This window comes from Haliaeetus albicilla, chromosome 3 (genome assembly GCF_947461875.1).
Source record: "Haliaeetus albicilla chromosome 3, bHalAlb1.1, whole genome shotgun sequence".
Lineage (NCBI taxonomy): Eukaryota > Metazoa > Chordata > Aves > Accipitriformes > Accipitridae > Haliaeetus > Haliaeetus albicilla.
In genome coordinates this window covers 57,940,943-57,958,274 of record NC_091485.1, presented here as the reverse complement: position 1 = coordinate 57,958,274, position 17,332 = coordinate 57,940,943, and the positions used below count along the sequence as shown (strand labels likewise).

General features: G+C 41.7%; 1 protein-coding gene across 2 annotated transcripts; it reads right to left on the bottom strand.

The window, feature by feature from the left end:
* Positions 1-288: 288 nt before the first annotated feature.
* On the bottom strand, positions 289-16,831 carry TRHR (thyrotropin releasing hormone receptor). 2 transcript variants are annotated; one of them, XM_069779911.1, is made up of 3 exons: positions 15,612-16,831; positions 3,012-3,398; positions 289-2,192 (listed from the first exon to the last, which is right to left on the bottom strand). In XM_069779911.1, the coding sequence occupies exons 1-3, from the start codon at positions 16,404-16,406 to the stop codon at positions 2,187-2,189; spliced, it is 1,188 nt and encodes a 395-aa protein (XP_069636012.1). In that variant the 5' UTR covers positions 16,407-16,831; the 3' UTR covers positions 289-2,186. The 2 variants fall into 2 exon arrangements, with proteins under 2 accessions (XP_069636012.1, XP_009917883.2); XM_009919581.2 differs by lacking the exon at positions 289-2,192 and having other exon boundaries at positions 2,991-3,398.
* Between the last annotated feature and the right edge of the window lie 501 nt (positions 16,832-17,332).

The window sequence follows — 17,332 nt, the reverse complement described above, 5'->3', positions numbered from 1 at the left end:
CAGCCAGTCCCCGAGCGGCGAAAAAAAAACCCTGCGCCCCCCTTCCCAGTTCCTAAACTAGATGGGACATCCCATGGTATGGAATACACTGTTGGCCAGTTTGGGTCAGGTGCCCTGGCTGGGCATGAGAAGCTGAAAAATCCTTGACTGTAGTCTAAACACTACTGAGCAACAACTGAAAACATCAGTGTTATCAACATTCTTCACATACTGAACTCAAAACATCGCACTGTACCAGCTACTAGGAAGACAGCTAACTACATCCCAGATGAAACCAGGACAGCCGGCTCCTGCACTTCACGGGACAGGCTCCAGTGTACAGCCTGCCCCGGGCGAATGCGCACAGGTATGGTGTTCTGCCTGCTTTTAATACTGACTCCCTGTAATTTGAGTTAAAAGCCTCAAGAAGCAGGATCCCCCCAAGGTCTCACTCCCTCTGCTTGCCAAAATGAAAAGGCAAGCGCTGATGGAAATAAAAGATAGAAAGGGCTTTCTGGAGGAAGTTCGTTTGTCATGTCTGTTCTGCTGGTTAAAAACCTCCTGCTGGTGGTCCTTTCCCTGCCCTGCCATCATTCTGCCGAGCTAGAAAGTACCTGTGGAGCTCTGCAAGGTTAAAACAGGAGTTAAAGCAAGGATGCAGACGGAGCAGGATACAGACTGTTCGCTTCCTCCTTGCCGTACAGAGAACACTGATTAGAGGCTTTTGCATGCAGCAGGCATGGTTTCCCATCAAAATTTAAATGAGGCCTATCAGGGTATTTTGAGTTCTCTTTAAGTTTGCAAACATGGCTGAATGTGAGTGAAAGTGGTTTGAACTGGGGAAGCGGCTGTATATGCAAAGGAAAACTGGATAGGAAAGCCTGTGCTCAGGAAGCTACCTCTTTCATCCCACACTGGATAGATTTTTTACTAGAACACTTAGCTTTTTTACAGCTTTTTAAATGTCATGTACAAAAGCTGTGCAAAATGCTCACAACAAACAAGAATACGCAGGCATCTTCCTGAGCTTCTGTTACTGCTGCACAGGAAAGGGGAAATATAATTCTAGCAAGAACACGAGCTGCTCTAGAGCAAAGCCGAAGTAATACGCTATGTTTTGACTGCAGCTACATCGGGGAGATCATAGCCCCAGGCTCCTTTTTATGGGCCCGTGTGGGAAGAACATGCAAGCGGCGATGCTGGCAAGTGAGAAGCTGTGGTGACTTCTCTTCTGACAACACTTTTTATGTCCTGAAGTATTCTAATGGATAACCCTTGAGAAAAAAAATGAAAAAAGTGTAATTTTTCACTGAATTTTCCTCTTTTCCCTAGACATTATCTCTATTGAAGCTATAAATCCCCTGTAGCAGTCTGAGACACAATTACTATTGAACCAAGATAAAATTAACTAGCAAAAGCCTGTCCAATGCTCTTCAATACCTGTCAAGTTCCCACAGGATTCAGTATTAACCGAGACTTACATTTAAGGCGGTACATCTATAAACTAGCTTGCTGAAAACAAAAAGATTTTTTTAAAGATTCCTACTGACTTTTAAATTTGTTTATTCCTTCTGCAAATTCATTGAATGGTTTTCCTATTTCATGCTGTTTAAGGTAAAAAAAGGAAACAAAGAAAAAAAAAAGATTTCATGCTCTTTGCCATCAGATGTCTGCTTATTGAAGCATGTTACAATGCCTGCAATTAGATTTGCACTGCTGTAGGATGAGGGAGTCAATGGTGGGTAATTACTGTAATCGGCAGTGGTTCTGGCTGCTGTCAGATGGGCCCTGCTGGTGCTGCCCAGTGCAGCCACATAGGAAGGCAGCTCCTCTCCTCGCCTCTCGCCTTCTTCGGGAGCATCAACCACTGCCCCGCTCTGCATCCGTGGAGACGCCCTGGGCAGCCTTGCTCTTTCTGAGAATACGGACCACTTTGGCCAATACATGAGATGAAGGATTTGGGTATTCCACTGAAGCCAGCTCACCTGCTTAAAGTTATGTTAAGTGTTTCATTCAGTTAGACTCAGCAGTATATTCTTTTCACTCTCCATGAGGCTGCTTTTCTTGCAGGATGCAGACAGGTGTGGAGAGATATATGGGAACTCCTGCAGTTCTGTGAGCAGAAATGCCTTTACATTTCGTACAGGTTGGTGTGAACAGAGCATCCAAAGGTTTTATACGACTGCGTACTCGGAACAAGGTGGGTTTCAGGCCTGAAAATGAGGAAAGAGGCAGCAAAGTGAGAAAGAGATATTTTTCATTCTCATACCTGCAAAAGGAGATGGAAAACTAAGCCTCTCTGTGGATGATCTATTTTGTAAGATCCAAGGTATACAGGTTTACAAACAGCATTTAAGTAGTATTGTGTAAAGCATCATGAAAACAGTAACATGCACCATCATGTAGAAGAGAGCTGGGTTACAGAGATGTGCTACACCTGGGGATGGTGCAGGTAGCATGGAAATGGATGTGGCTCTCAGGACCAGAGTGCTGGTGTGGGGGAGATCTGTGTCTTCTCTTAGCACCAGCTGCATGGTGGCACCGGGCTAGTTAACCCCAAGCTGGAGCCAGCAGGGGAGGCACAAGAAAATGCCTCATTGCCTTCCTGCAGGCAGCCAGAGCTCGCCCGGGAGGAATCACTGAGCTTGGACACCGCTGTCCACCCTCCTGCCAGACATGTACATGAGGCACTGTGCCTGAGCACCGCTCTCTAGTGCTCCACTACTGCCCTCTGCTCCTCAGGGAGTAAGGCTTAACCTACGTGTTTCTCCGCATCCTTCCCCATACCCCAGATCCTCCCAGTCACATCATGCTTGGCACAAGGCACTTTGAGAGCATCGCCTTCCAGAGCTGGGCAGCTCTCCCTCCCCGCCATGCCCCGTTTGGTGGTGCATCATCTGCCACCGCCAGCCTTCCCTGGCCCTCCACTGTGCTGTCCCAGCCGAAAGCTAGCCCAGCACAGCCCCATGCCCATGAACACGCTCTGGTTCATGAGGGCTCTACACCAAATATTAAAAAGTATTAACTGTTACCTCAGAGGACAAACACGTATCACCAAGGGACAGTTTCGCAGAGGACAGATAGGTATTGGTGACAGTAATATCTTCTAGCTCGGTGCTGAAGTGATCAGACTCTTTGATGACATTATAATTTAGGGCCACGCTGTAACTGGCCGGTTTCTTCTCCCGTTTCTGCTGGCAGTTGCAGAGTTTCCTGAAGGCTGCTCTGAATTTCTGGGACATGAGATTGTAAATTACAGGATTGATGGCACTATTTAAATAAATACAGATTCTGCAAAATAGCAGGAACCAGTTTTCTTGGAAGGGACTGGAGAGAAAGGAATTGACCACAACCAGCGTGCGGTAGGGCATCCATAGAAATGCGAATAGGATCACAACCACTGCCAGCATTTTGGTAACCTGGGGGAACACAGAAGCAGACAAAAGAGGGGCAGAAGGTTAGCACTCATCTTGGAAGGAACATGTGCCTTCCTATATCTCTAGGGCCAAAGCAAAACTCTGGACAGACTCTTCAGCTGGGAATTTCTGATCAATGTTTAATTCAGAAAGGTTTTTGACAGTAAGAAGGACAAAAAAACCTGGCTCCAAATTCCTCCTAGTTTTTGTTAAATGACTCTATCCAGATGACATCCCAGTAAGCTAATTGTTGTAGATCTTAGACTTTGCAACTTCTCAAGCTGGAAGGAGGTATTGATTCAAATGGAAAGAAAGGGGTCTAAAGGCATTTGTTCCAACCACATTAGATCTCCTCCTTTAGACTAGAATAGTCTGTAGAGTATTTGAACCTGAAGCCTGTTTAGATTGTCTGCTTTAACAGCCACCCTAAAAGAACTTCCAAAAGCCAAAAATAATGAAAAAAAAAAGAATTATTTATTTCTATTCCTCAAATCCTCAGTATTTAATTAGATTTTCATTATTTGATGTTTACTCTGAAATGTCAATTAAAGTTTACAGAGCCAGGAAAAAAGGGATTATTGGTAAAACTTGATTATTATAAGAACTTTCATCTACTGTGTAAATTTGTTTTGAATAAAGAAAAAAACAACCTTTAGGGATATCCAGGATAGCTGAAATGAAGTGAACAAGAAATAATTTAAAAATCAGAAAAAAAAACCAGTGTAAAAAATACTTTTTCTCTTGTAAAAAACTTAATTCTAGTATATATGGTATTCCTTAGTCTCTACTTTAAAGGAAGTTTGGAAGATGTTAATAAACAAGGTAGAAAGTACAGTGAGATGTGACAGTGGGATAGTACGGTGGCACGGCCTCATGTAAGTCAGGAGATGACTTGGTTAACTGTGTGTGCATGAGCTGGAAAGCATTTGCACTGATTTTGGTGAGCTAAAACTGCTTTTTTTGATTGTGGGGGTTTTTTTTGTTTGTCTTCTTGACATAAAACTGTTGTTGCCTATTGACAGGTTAGTTTAAAGAACTTCTTTTTACCTTTGGGTTTTATTCCTTCTTTCTGGGTACCTGAAGTTATACTTCAATAAACAGCAACTCCTGTAACCACAGGATGCATTCTGGCTATATGGGTTATAATTTCATTGCTTGCAGAAAGGATAGTTGTAGATCGATAAGAGTTCCAGTTGTTTCCAGGGGGACAGACAGATAACTCCACTAAAATCACTCATAAATACCTGGTACTTTTAGGTGTGTTTTTTAGTTTGAAGTTATAAGAGAGAATCTAATTCTCTTGCCTTCTGATCAGATAGCTCATTATATAGAAAGCCCGCCATCTTATTTCTAAGGGATACATTTTCTTCTAGCTATCTAGAAAGACACATACACTTATAACTCAATTTGTTGTTTTTGTTATAGATATTATGCTAATGAATAGGATGAAGAGCAAAGTTGCTCTACAAATTGATGTATCTTTATCTATGAATCTATCTGTCTTTAAATGTACCTATTCAAAGGCTACAATTTTATCCTATAATTCCCCTCCCTTCACGCTCCCTTTTGATTTCCCTACAGCTGTGTTCAGTACAAGTAAAAAAATGAGACTGTGAAATATTATCTCCTTTTTTTGTCTCTTGACTGATACATTTCCTTATGACTTCTAGACTGCTTTTCTTGTTCGCTGTGCGCAATCAGTCATTGTAATAGAGCAAAATGGAAATGTGAATGTCTCAGGTAGCTAAAAGCATGATTTTTCCTTATCTCCGAACCACTTCTAAAGGGACCAGACCTGTGAACATGGCTGCAAAGAGCGAGGTGACCCAGTACCAACCCGCTCTGGCTGAGGAAGGCTCAGGACTCCTCACCTGCTCCCTCTCCTCCCTCCAGCTCCATTCCAGCCTGGGCCTCCAAACTGAGCAAATCCATTCAACTGAGAATAATCATTCACCATGGGAAATAATCCACATTTAAAGGAAGAAAGTAACCATTTGTGGAGCTTGGTTTAACAATGGGACTCAGCCCGACTAACAGATGTGTCGCATCAGCTGAAGCATTCAGAGGGTGAGTGGATAATAGTCTACACAGGCATCAAAGTACTTCTCTACCAGAAGCTCAGCAGGGGACTTTGTTATCATACCTACTGATCATTGGCAATTTACATTTCTCCTGAGCATGTCTTTAATGAACAATTGCTCAGAGAATCACTTACAATGGTGCAGCTGCCTGTTTGAATCCTGGGTTGAACTGGAAATAAATTGATCTTGCTGTCAGGAAGGGGATATTTTAGAGTCACGCAATTAATAGTTTACAACAATGGAAAAAAGGCTGTTACTCTTCAAGTGACTGTGTCCTATATGCCTCAAAGACATATATGTATGCAGTGTGGAAACTATTAACTGCATTTATGTATACTGGCAGCTTGATGTGCGTTTTCCTTCTAACACTGCTAGCTTGTACTGCTGTCATGTTCAGCTTACTGAGGCTGTGATTTGGCAATATATTAGAACTGTCTCTTAGCACCAGATAAAAAATATCATGGTCACAGCACAAAGTGCCCTGAGCTGAGATCAATTCAGTCTGCAGGTTAGAATGTGCTTAAAAATGCCAGGAGGTTAGCTTTGTGCTGTCAGGCTTTATGCCAGGTAAGACATTGTCTTGCAGCGCTCACGCTCCGCGATTTCCTGGTCTTGACATAAACTGAAACCAAAGTAACCTGTGACTGCAGCTAAAAAAAGCAATCCTGTTCTCATCTCCCTTCTTGTGCTGGCCCCAGAGATGAGGGTGTGTGTCAGGTCAGGCTGCCGGTCCAACTGAAAACTAGGCACTTCTCTGTAGAGCTGGTTTTTGAGTTGCTCAGGTCAATGATCCAACTCACGTATGCTGCCACAGAGTCTACAGTCAGTGCAAGAGAAAAGGCAGAAGCATGTGGCCGTGGATGGCACCTCTTTGGTGGCACCTCTTGGTGGTTCAGTCAGTGCAGGACGATGAGGAGAATTCACCATAATTTTTAACTGGCTGCAGTGCATGTCTTTCCAAAACTGCCAAAAATCACAAGTCTGGCACAAGCTCTCTATTGCCAGGCAGAAATTCAGTTGCCTGAGCCATCTGACCAGTAGTGGTTGTGTCTCTGAGACCCACTGCGAGGCCCTGAGTTCAGATAGTTATTTGCTTGTTGGTAAATCCTCCCTAAGCTGGCTCCGGAGGCCGTGGCTTTTCATGCTCAGCTACCTCAGAGTGTGACCTGTGTGCAAATGACAGCAGCCCCTAGAAGATGCTCTGGCACCGCTCACTTTGCCCCCAGTGTGGCTGGGGGGGCTTGCCACCCCACTGCAGGCTGAGGCACCCCTCAGGACTGCTGACCCAAAGATGCTGCAAGCTTGCCCTCGACTTTTTTCGCACCTGAATTTGCCTTTATAGATGAACCCAGCTTCTAAACACATGATTTAGGCCAAAGCTGCTTTCTTATCCACACCAAAAATCTTCATTGGGATGGATGGGGCTGCACAGAAATAGCTTAGAGGAAAGTTTGGTCCACTTTGCTTAAGTAAACTGCCATATCCTTTTTCAGATCACTACATGAAAGATAACTAAACATAATTTTGGGGAAGGGCTAAGTATTTGACATCAGTGGAGTGCTAAGAAGACAAACTTTTTTAAGAACCTAGTTTTTATTACCTGTAATTGAAAGCAGCGATACTAGCATCCTTATTCATTACTCAGGTGAAGGCAAGCATACACTGATTGCTCTTTCCTTGCATATCCTATACTCAAAGTACAAATATTCTTAGTTAAGGAAATTGAAAACATGATTAAAAGGCTTTGAGCAAATCCATTTTAGTCCAAATTTCAAGTGTACTTTGAATGATAGCAAAGTGCTTGAGATTGAATGTGTTCCTGGCTGCATGCAACCGTTCTTCAAGCGCTATTATTTGGTTTCTGAGAATGTTCTGAAAAATATTTAAAATGTTTTTTACTAAACAGATTCCCAGTATTTTAATTCTGAACTAGTATTCTCCTTTTCCTTCCTGCTCCAAAACCTTGTCATTCTAAGGAAGTGCTTTGACGAGACATTTTAATTACCGTGGTACTCACAGTTTGGTAGTTGCTTCCTTCTCCTTTGAATGCTAATCTTTCTTACCTTGATAGGTAAAAGCAATAGTCATACTTACTAAGTTATTGTGCCATAAAGGCACTCTGGTGTTTTAAAGGCGTATAATAATACCTCTCTTTCTTGTCCTTGGTGGTGTTCATTATAATGCACAGTGATTGTATATGTCAGTCCGTGATTTTGTAATCCAAAAGAAGTTGTAAAATGAGGAGGAGGATTAAATAATAAAAGGATTAAGGTCTTGATATAATAATACTGCAAGTGAAACCAAGTGATATGATTGAGGATTTCATGTAAGCCATACAAAACTTATCTTGCATTGCAAGCTAGAATCTGAGCTTGCTCCTCTGTGAGAGAACAGAGGGGTTTCTCTGGGGGGGGACAGGTCATCACGTACTCTGTCAACATCTGAGAGGACTTTCTCTAGAGTGTAACCTACCTGTTTTAATTGACCATAGATGATTTGATTGGACTGAGCAACTAACTTTGTAAGATACACATAATGTTAAGTGAGTTTGATCCCACCTCAAGTATAAACAAACACGTTTGCTATCTCAGGCTGTATTTATTTTGCACAGTCCCCTTGATACCTGAGGAAACTAGGAATTCCTCTGGGGAAAGTATGAAATCTACCTGAAAATATGTAATTCAGTGTTCATATTATGGATGGATAAGAAAAAAATTTGGGATCTTTTGGCTGAGCTAGGTGGGATAAAATGGAAGTGTGGGAGAGATCAACACAACCAGAACCAGGATCTGATCTGGAGGACTGGACAGATGAGGAGCATATGGGAAAGACAAAAGGAAGCACACAGGTCAGGTTGTGATTCCATGAACGCATCAACCAGACAATATATGGGCTACTATAAAAAGGGGACTAGATTACTTCCTTGTCTTCCCATCTGCTTCTCCTGGCCTCTTGCTCTCTTTTAAAAGGTAGTGAGCTGCTTGCCAAGGTAGCTCACAGGGCAGGTACTCTTAGAATAAAAGGATTTTATTTCCTCACATTTTCAAAGTTTTCCTGTGTGACAGGCAAATCCCTTTTCTATCCTTCAGTTTTAAGTTCTCTCACTCTCTTCTTCCTTCCCGCAATGCCTGGGTCTTCATGACATTTTTTTTGCTTCTGAGCAAAACAAAATTATTCAAATCTTCAGAAGAAAAAACATTAACATTTTAGAAATGCTGAGAGATCCTAGTACCTGTGCTGCTAGAAAAAAAGAAGCACTGTTAGCAAAAATAAGCACCCACAGAAAAAAAAAAAAGGCAGAAATAGCTTTTCTCCCTTGTACCGTATACTGTAAAGAAACATTTAATGTTGGTTAGTGTTACTTGTTAGTGGTTTTGTTTTATTGCGAAATCTGCTCTGAATACTTTAAATAACACATTTCCTATTCATGAAATGAAACCTTTCTTTCCCTCTGTCTTTTTAATAAAAGGCTTGGGAATAGAATGCCTAAAATGGACAAGAGGGGAAACTGTGATCAAACTTCAACTTTTACCATCATAAGTACACATCTGCTCTGAATTCATTGTCCTAAGCAACAACTATAAAATAAGTGGCTAAACTTTCCAAAGTTCAAATAGGAATAATTATTTCTTTTATTTCTGCAAGCAAAGACAGTTTAGAAGTAAGTGGAATTGTGGTGGTACTGTATATGAAAAAAGCAAAGCAAAGAAGTGTTAAGATTTATTTTGATACTTATGGTACTTTATGGTGTAAAGATACAGAAAGAAGACTATGAGTAAAGACCAAAGAATTATTAGCTTGGATTTCAGGCATGTGTAAAGTTGAGGCTGTAACGCATGTGAATGTAAGTTGAATGTGAACTGCTGTTTGATAGAGGCAATGAGCTGTTTATATTGAATTTGGTTTGTCTGCGATTTTTGGTAATAGACAATCTGGTCAAACCTTTGGTGCAGGCACTTGTATTTTTTCCAGATTGAATTTATGCACACACATTACTATTTATGTGCGATAAATGCCTGTAACTGCAGCTAATGTTTGCTCAATTGCTATTCATTTTTATTAGATTACAGTCAGTGAATGTGTTTTCTGGAAACTTAACAATATAGATGGTTTGCAAGTACAAATAACAGGCCATTTTGGAATAGCAAAGACACAAATTGGTAGGCTAATGCAATCATATGCATGCCTGAAAAATAAAAGATCTAACGGTTGCACCTGCCTTTGCAACTGCAATGAAGAAACTAAAACAAAATGGCAGAACAGCTACCTAGTAGGCTAACAAGCCACATGTCTTCAGCCTACCACAGTATCACTGAAAGTGGTACTACCACTGGGGTTGGACTGAATGATCTCCAGAGGCACCTGCCAGCCTCAGTTATTCTGTGAAATTATAACAAAGTGTTGGAGGGAAATTTCTTTAGTCTGAAGTCCAGAGGGATCTGGGACAAAGTCCTTTGTTGGCTTATGATCCTTTGGATCACATTCAAACCTTCTTGCCACTACATGCAGTTTTTATCCTAGTTCCATGACAATTACAGTTTCCCAGTGCTTCATGTGGTTCAGGATTCCTTACACGTTCAAATTATGTGTTTAATTGGACAGCCTCAAATTCATAGTCTGTATTTTCTGTTGAGTGAGTAGAAATGTACTTCAATTCACTTCCTCAGGACCTGTGGTCGTCTGTTCAAATGATCACGCAGTTGTTAAATAAATCTTAACATTGAATTTGCACTGAAGTTCCTTCTTTAGCTCTGAATTAAGTAAATGGGACTTTGAACTGTCTGGCCTTAAGAGATACTCTTTTTCATGATATCATCTTCTTAGCATATTGATCTTTCCTCTGTTAAGCTTTGAAGTTTCAGCTACTGTGACCTCGGCTCAACTGAAGGATGCTGGAAAATTTTGCTTTCTCAGCTTCCCTCCTGTTTAACTTGAGGAAATGTGTACACCAGAACTATTTCATTTTGTTTTCTCAGGTTCAAATTGTGCAAATCACTCAGCAGAAATACTTTCTAGTTTCTCTGCAGTCAAAGAGGTCTCACCTTACTCTTAGTCGCCTTTTCATTTTCTCCTAATCTTCTATTACAAAAACCATTATGTCACTGTTTATCACCAAGACCCCCTCTTGGCAGTCAAATGCCTTCCCACAGTATTGTTCAGCTATATATGAACTTCAGTCTAGCAAGGTAATTTTCTTTACAAAGCATAGCTGAAAACCCATCCGACACAGTCATCATCAGCTCCATCAGACCTAATACATGTTTAAGAATTTTTCTGCAGTCACAAACTAAACACATGCTTGAAGGTTTACCTGCATGTTTCAATACTAAAAACAAGTGTAATACTAGTTGATTCCTCAGGGCCTAACACCACGTAGCCTTGAGCACAAACTGCTTCTTCTGAAAATGGAGCATACTGATATCTCGCCTTCTGGCAGAGATCTTCCCTTGGGAGAAAGTCAAGTGTTGCCTACTGGCTTGTAGTGGCTGATCAAAAGCTCTGCAAGGGCAATAAATGACTCTTACTGCTTTCCATAAAGAGTGGATCAGCTTGATTTAGCTTCTGACAAAGAAGAGGCAGAATGAACTGGTTTCTGTTCCTTCTGGGACACCAGAAGCCTGATGGAAAGTACAAAATTAATTGGAAATGTACTCCCATGTACAAAGGGGTGCCTGACTGTCAAATAAAACTAGTTTTCTTTTTTGAAAAACCTTTAAAATACATCTATCACACCCTGCTATCCAGTACAGTTCTGTAAAGCAGAATAAATATTGCATGAGTGGGATTAATTTAGCTCTTCAGAAGTGGATGTAAAAATGGAGATTGACACATCCTATGGGTACGTATTGGTGCTCCTTTCCTTGGCAGAACTTTAGTTCGCAGTGTAAACAAATAACTTATCATTTCAGTAGTTGTCCAATATCAGTGGTAACAGATGTTGTTCAGTGAAACAAAAATGTGTTGGCAGTGGAGATACTTCATGAGAAAAGAAAGCTTATTTTGTGCCTTTCCTTCTCTTTCAACATTTAAAAGAAAGGACTGATTTTTATACCTGGGTTTTTTTGCTTGTCTTCCCTGTTCAGTTTTGTCTTGCAGTGCTTTGAATGGAAACTGCAGGGGGCCCTGAAGAGTACTTTGAAGGCTTTGTCCATTGGTGGTTGTTGGTAGGGGGTATTGATCCTTTAATAAACAGATTTTGTTCCTGTTAGCTTTCCAAATATTGGAAAGAAATTAGTATTTACTAGAACTAACATAGTGCAGTGACTTGTAAATCATGTGGGTGGGAGGGTGAAGGCAGGGAATAGACTGAGTAAGCAGAGGACCACTTTCTACCGGGAAGAGCTGATTTTTGTTCATTGGCGATGTACTATAGCTTCATTTTGAGCTCATCCCTAGGAACCTCACATGAAATATATGATAAGATAAGCTTGACTCACCATTCTAAAATATATTTCAGGCCTTCTTTCTAAATCATAGAATGGTCTAAATTGCCATTTTGTTTTGAAAACAAAACAAGTCCTCTGACCACCTGACCACTTTTTTCCTTTTCAGTGCTGGCGTTATGTCTGTTTATATCAGAGACAGAAAATATCTGTTCTAATGAAACTGAACATGGTCCATCTATTCTCGTTCAGCAGTAGCCACCTCCCTCCCCCCTGTTTATCTTATTGCTGAGCTTCCCACTCACCCTTGCCTCAGCTTAGGTAGCTGTCCTCCATAGTTGTAAGGCAGTTATTATTTTATTCTGTATTTTCTTCCTCCCTGAGCATAGAGCTATTCCAGATCCCATATCAGGGTTGTTCCTTGCCCTGCTCTTTTCCATTGGTGCCAGGTGTGAGGAAGCATCCTAGGTGTTGAATCCAGGATGGTTTCCACGTTGGTCTTTGCATTTTCAGTCTGTCAGCTTCTAATTCTGGGCTAACTCTCATAGCAGAAACCTAAGTGATGTTTTGTCAATTTTTGAAGAAAATAATTGAAATTGCATAACTGTATGACTCACAATAGAAAGTATTGACTGTATATAGAAGACTAATTCTTGGAAGCAGACATAGAAACACAAAGCTGACAGTGCATATATAGCTATATGCTAACACAATAATATAGGTTAAAAAAATGTCTAAAAAACAAAAGGACAATGCAGTCTCTTTCTGCCATGAGTTGGAAACAGCTTCAGATAGTGTTCTTTGACTAAAACACGAACACTGTATGACAAGATAGGGGAGAAAATGTTTTCTTACCCAAGTAAAAAGCAAGTTTTGACCTTTTTTAACAATGGAAGACTTTCCAAACACAGATGAGATAATGGGAAGTCCCACACAAATTAAAGAAAATTGTATGACCTGGCAGTCTGGGTCAAGCTAAATCCAGGTCAGATTAAATGGGGAAATCAATTCATGTACTGCCATGTTGGATTAATCATCGTCAAAAATGGTTATGGAATTCCTAGGTTAAACCTTCATGAAGGCTGAGGAAACCTATGTAACACTGTTTTATTCTGGTATATTATAGAAATGGGAGCTTATAATAGGTTAATTAAATAATAATTAATCATAATCACTCAGTAGAACTGTACTGAATTTCCATGTCCAAGTTTTGACAGTGGGGAGGTTGCAGGGGTGGCCTCTCTGAGAAGATGCCTGGGGCTGCCCTGTGCTGGACACAAACAGTTCCATTCAGTTCCAACAGACTCACCACAGGACAGAGCTGAGCCCATCAGCCAAGCTGGTGGAGCCCCTGTGAAAACATATTTAAGAAATGGCAAAAACGCAGGAAAGAGGGAGAGAGGAGAGAAGAGAACAAAAGAGTGAGAAACAGCAGAGGGAACACCAAAATCAGAGGAGGAGGCACTCCTTGGCAAAGCAGGCACCACCTGAAAGGACTGCAGCCCACGGGAAGGAAAGAAGGAGTGACAGAGACAAACCTCTGCAACCTGACCGCAACTGTCCCTGGCCCAGCGCTGCCAGTTGCCTCACGGAAGGGACTGAGTGTAACTTGTGGCTATAACAAGGGGCAATAAATTGGCAATAAATTAAGTTAATTCTCCCCAAGTCTAGTCTGCACTGCCCATGACAATAACTGATATGTTATCTTCCTGTCCTTATCTTGACCCATGAGCTTTCTTGCTCCTGTTCTTTCTATTTTCTCCCCCATCCTGCTGTGAGGGTGAGTGAGCAAGTGGCTGGCTCCAGCTGGAGCCAGCCCACCACAGGAACATGCACAAATTTCGTTTTGTAGAAATGTTCTTAGATAAATATGAGAACTGCCACAGAACTAGGAAGTGTACACCACATTTTCAGTCACTTTTTCTACAGATCACATGCTGGACATTGTATGTAACCTCACCACTGTAGTGCAAGCACAGTTCTGAGAAGGCATATAGACAATTTTACATGACAGCAGAACTCACTATGAGGCCAAACTATATTGTCAACTATACATGCCTTTGCCAGTGCAGCAGGAAATTTTCACTTGTGTGTCTTACTAACTGTTGAGATTTTAAACGGTTTTGAATATGGACTTGCGTTTTCCTATTTTACACCATTGGCTATATTTTGCATGCTGCTATTGTATAAAAATTACTAATAATGCCACACTATCCTTGCTTTGCTTGCTATGTTATACTATATGCAAATGCTAGCTTTACTCATAATGATGCTGCTTTAAACAACCAGGTTACTTAGGCTTTTAGAAAAAGTCTTGCTGTCTTTACAAGACATCACATTATAATCCTCACTTTTTGGTTTCGTAATATAACAGTATCCACATTCAGCAATGCTCAATGTAAAATATTTGTCTGTTTTTTAAGTGGTGCTAAGCACACGTAACAAAGCATGTATACTAAAGTGATACTGCGAAGTTGAAAAGCAGATTATCTTATTCTTCCACTAATTAATGGACAAAGAAAAACACATCTAATCTGACTATTAACTATAACTGGAGACACATAATTAAACATAACGCAGCCCACGTGTTTCAGTTGTGCATTTCAAAGCATGGTTCTAGTGCTCTGTGAGCCCTTGATGATCTAGCAGGCAGTTCAGTCAACTTTAGAGGTCAGTCCCTTCTCTGTAATAAAGGAAAATGGTCCCTCTCGTTAAGCAGTAGTAGTCTACATACAATAAGAAGAATATGAAGTTCAACATGTCACTCAAGGGGGTCACTCAGCTTGTTTGGAAAGTTGCACAGCTCGGCTTTTCTTCCTGAAGGAACTGTACAGTGCAGGGAGGTAGAAGCATCCAGCTTGCAAAGCCACCCTCCGGGGTGCCGAGCAGGGACTGCCGAGGGGTGTGAGCCAAGTCACTCAGCATGGAGCGTTGCTTCCCAACACTTGCACCAAGCTGCCTGACCCAGCCGGAGCCTGCTCCCAAGAGCCAGCTGCGGAGCGATGCACCCTGCATTTCTCAGCACTTCACCCGACTGTGCTACCTGCTGCACACCGTGTGAGTACGAGGCAGTATGGTTTATTGCAAATAGCCATAGATTAATCTACTTGTATAATTACACATTGCAGCATACCTATTTAACAATGTAAAAAGAAGCTGGTCAAATGTATGCCTCAGTTTTGAGCCTTCAATACATAAAAAATATTTTATGAGAGACAGAATAACAAAGATACTTAGCATTTACAAAGCACTTTTATATACAGACTTGCTTAAGTAGACTTTTCACAGGGGAGTTAGAGACAGGAAAAGTATAGCATATGCGTTTGCAGAGTGACACAGCGCCTTAGCCAGGACAAAACCTCAAGTCTCCTAAACTCCGAGGCTAGTTCCTTCTCTTCAGCTCTCAAAAAGAGCTCAAGAGTCACTTTGAATATTTAGCAGGACTACTAACAGGCTGTAATATAAAGAAAGTACAGTTAAAAATCTTTCATCCTTTATTGACACTTCTTAATTGCTTTTTGATACAGAAAATAAAATACTACTTGTTTTTCAGTCTTTGCAGTAGGTAATAATGAATAGGCAAGAAAAAAATACATATTTATATGTATGTGTATATGTATCACAGAATTTCAGCTTGACTACTAAGCAAAAAGGGAGAATGTATTTTATCCCCTTCCACAGGTTTAGACTAGTGATCTCTAAAACAAGTGGGTTTTACGTTTCAGAAAGCCATTTCAAACTGCTGTTCCTACCTGCCTTCGAGAAGCAATAGTGCTATTGAAACTCCTGTTAGTCATCTTGGAATTCACAGGCTTGCTTTGGTGAGCCTCTTCATTCCTCCATGTCTTAGAGTTTTCTTTTGGGTCCGAAGGGATGGGGTTCAGGAACAGTATTCTAGCAATCAGGCCATAGAGGACAGTCGCTAATACCATTGGCACAACATAAAATATACCGAAGTCCATCATGTAGATAGGAGAGTAATAGCTCCTGGACACCTTGTAGCCACAGGATACAACAGTAGTGTCTTTGTAGACTACTGTATTAAGGTCTAGCAAGAAGAACCAGAGCATACAGTATATGGAGGTGAAAGCCCAGACAAAAATAATGATCTTTTTGGCTCTTGAAAAAGTGCATAGGAACTGAGCTTTGATTGGGTGGCAGATGGCTATGTATCTCTCAATGGTGAAGGCAGTGATGGAAAAAGAAGAAGCATTGATCCCTAGGTACTGGAGATAAGTGATGCAGAGACACCCCACGTAGCCATACACCCAGGATCTATACAGGCTTTCTGTGATATTGGGTAGTCCTGCAGCCACAAGCACCATGAGATCTGCAACAGCCAGACTCACCAGATAGCAGTTAGTGGGAGTTCTCATGTGTTTGGTTCTGAGGACCACCAAAACCACCATGATGTTGCCCACGATGCCCAGTCCGCAGATAAGGAGGACCAAGAGGATGGTAACCACTTGGTATTCGGCTGTAACGATGTCCTGGCTCAATAGTGGCAGCCCAGTTTGGTTCTGCTCGTCCCCTGTACCATTCTCCATCTTCACCAGCCCACTGCTGCTTCTGCCCAGCACTTGGTCTCAGCACATGTTCTCCATGGTCCCCTGCAAAAGGGTGAGAGGAGCAGAGCGTGGGTGAGCTGTAGCCCCAGAGCACATTCTCCATGTAGTCACCGTCCCATTCCTGTACTGTCCTCCACTCCCCAAAAGCACCTGGACTTTCGGTCTTTGTAAATTCAATTACCAGGCAGGTTAATCCCTCTAATACTCCAGGTCATTTGCACAGGTTGAAAAGCTGTTTTCTCATAGCTGGTTTGAGGCATTCGTGAAAACACAGCATGTGGAGATGGGACCTTTCCCCACTGCAGAAGAGGAGGAGCCAGCAGTGGCAAGGAAAGCAGAGCCCTCCTGCACTGCCAGCTGGCTAAAGCACTGCACAGGACTGAGCTGATCCAGTCCAGGCAGACTTCAGCATCACTGCTTTCCAGGAGGAGTCACAACGTACTGAGGGTGGAGACAGCAGCGGAAGGTGAAAGGAGAGTGGTCTGTAAAGCCCCACAGGTTTTCTACTTCACGCTGCTTTCCCTCTGCTCTCAGACGGCTCTCTTGCGTATCGATCATATGGATCCACCCTGGCAAACAAAGGGGAGATAGACTGGCAACAATGACACACCGATTTCTAAAATTCTGACTTCCCCTGTGTCCCTCTCCTTGTGAAAGTGATGGTAGTTTACACTTGCCTCCTGCTTTGCACGGAGCTGTAAGAGTGCCTTCAGAGCTTACAGAAAGAAACATATCCCAGCTTTTGAAAGCAGCAGGAAAAACTAGGTTCCTTTCCAGACAATTCTCTTCAAAACCTTTATTGCTATTGCTGTCATCACTCCTAAGCCCTTTCAGCTCTTTCTGGATTGTAGCACAGCAACAATAAAACCATCAGAGCACAAATTGCTTCTTAATGAGATCAGTCA

Excerpts from the sequence above, each read along its gene's own strand:
- TRHR (XM_009919581.2), bottom strand. The coding sequence starts at position 16,406 with ATGGAGAATGGTACAGGGGACGAGCAGAACCAAACTGGGCTGCCACTA. Across the intron at positions 3,399-15,611 it reads CTATTGCTTCTCGAAGGCAG|GTTACCAAAATGCTGGCAGT; the intron begins GTAGGAACAGCA and ends GTGTTCCCCCAG.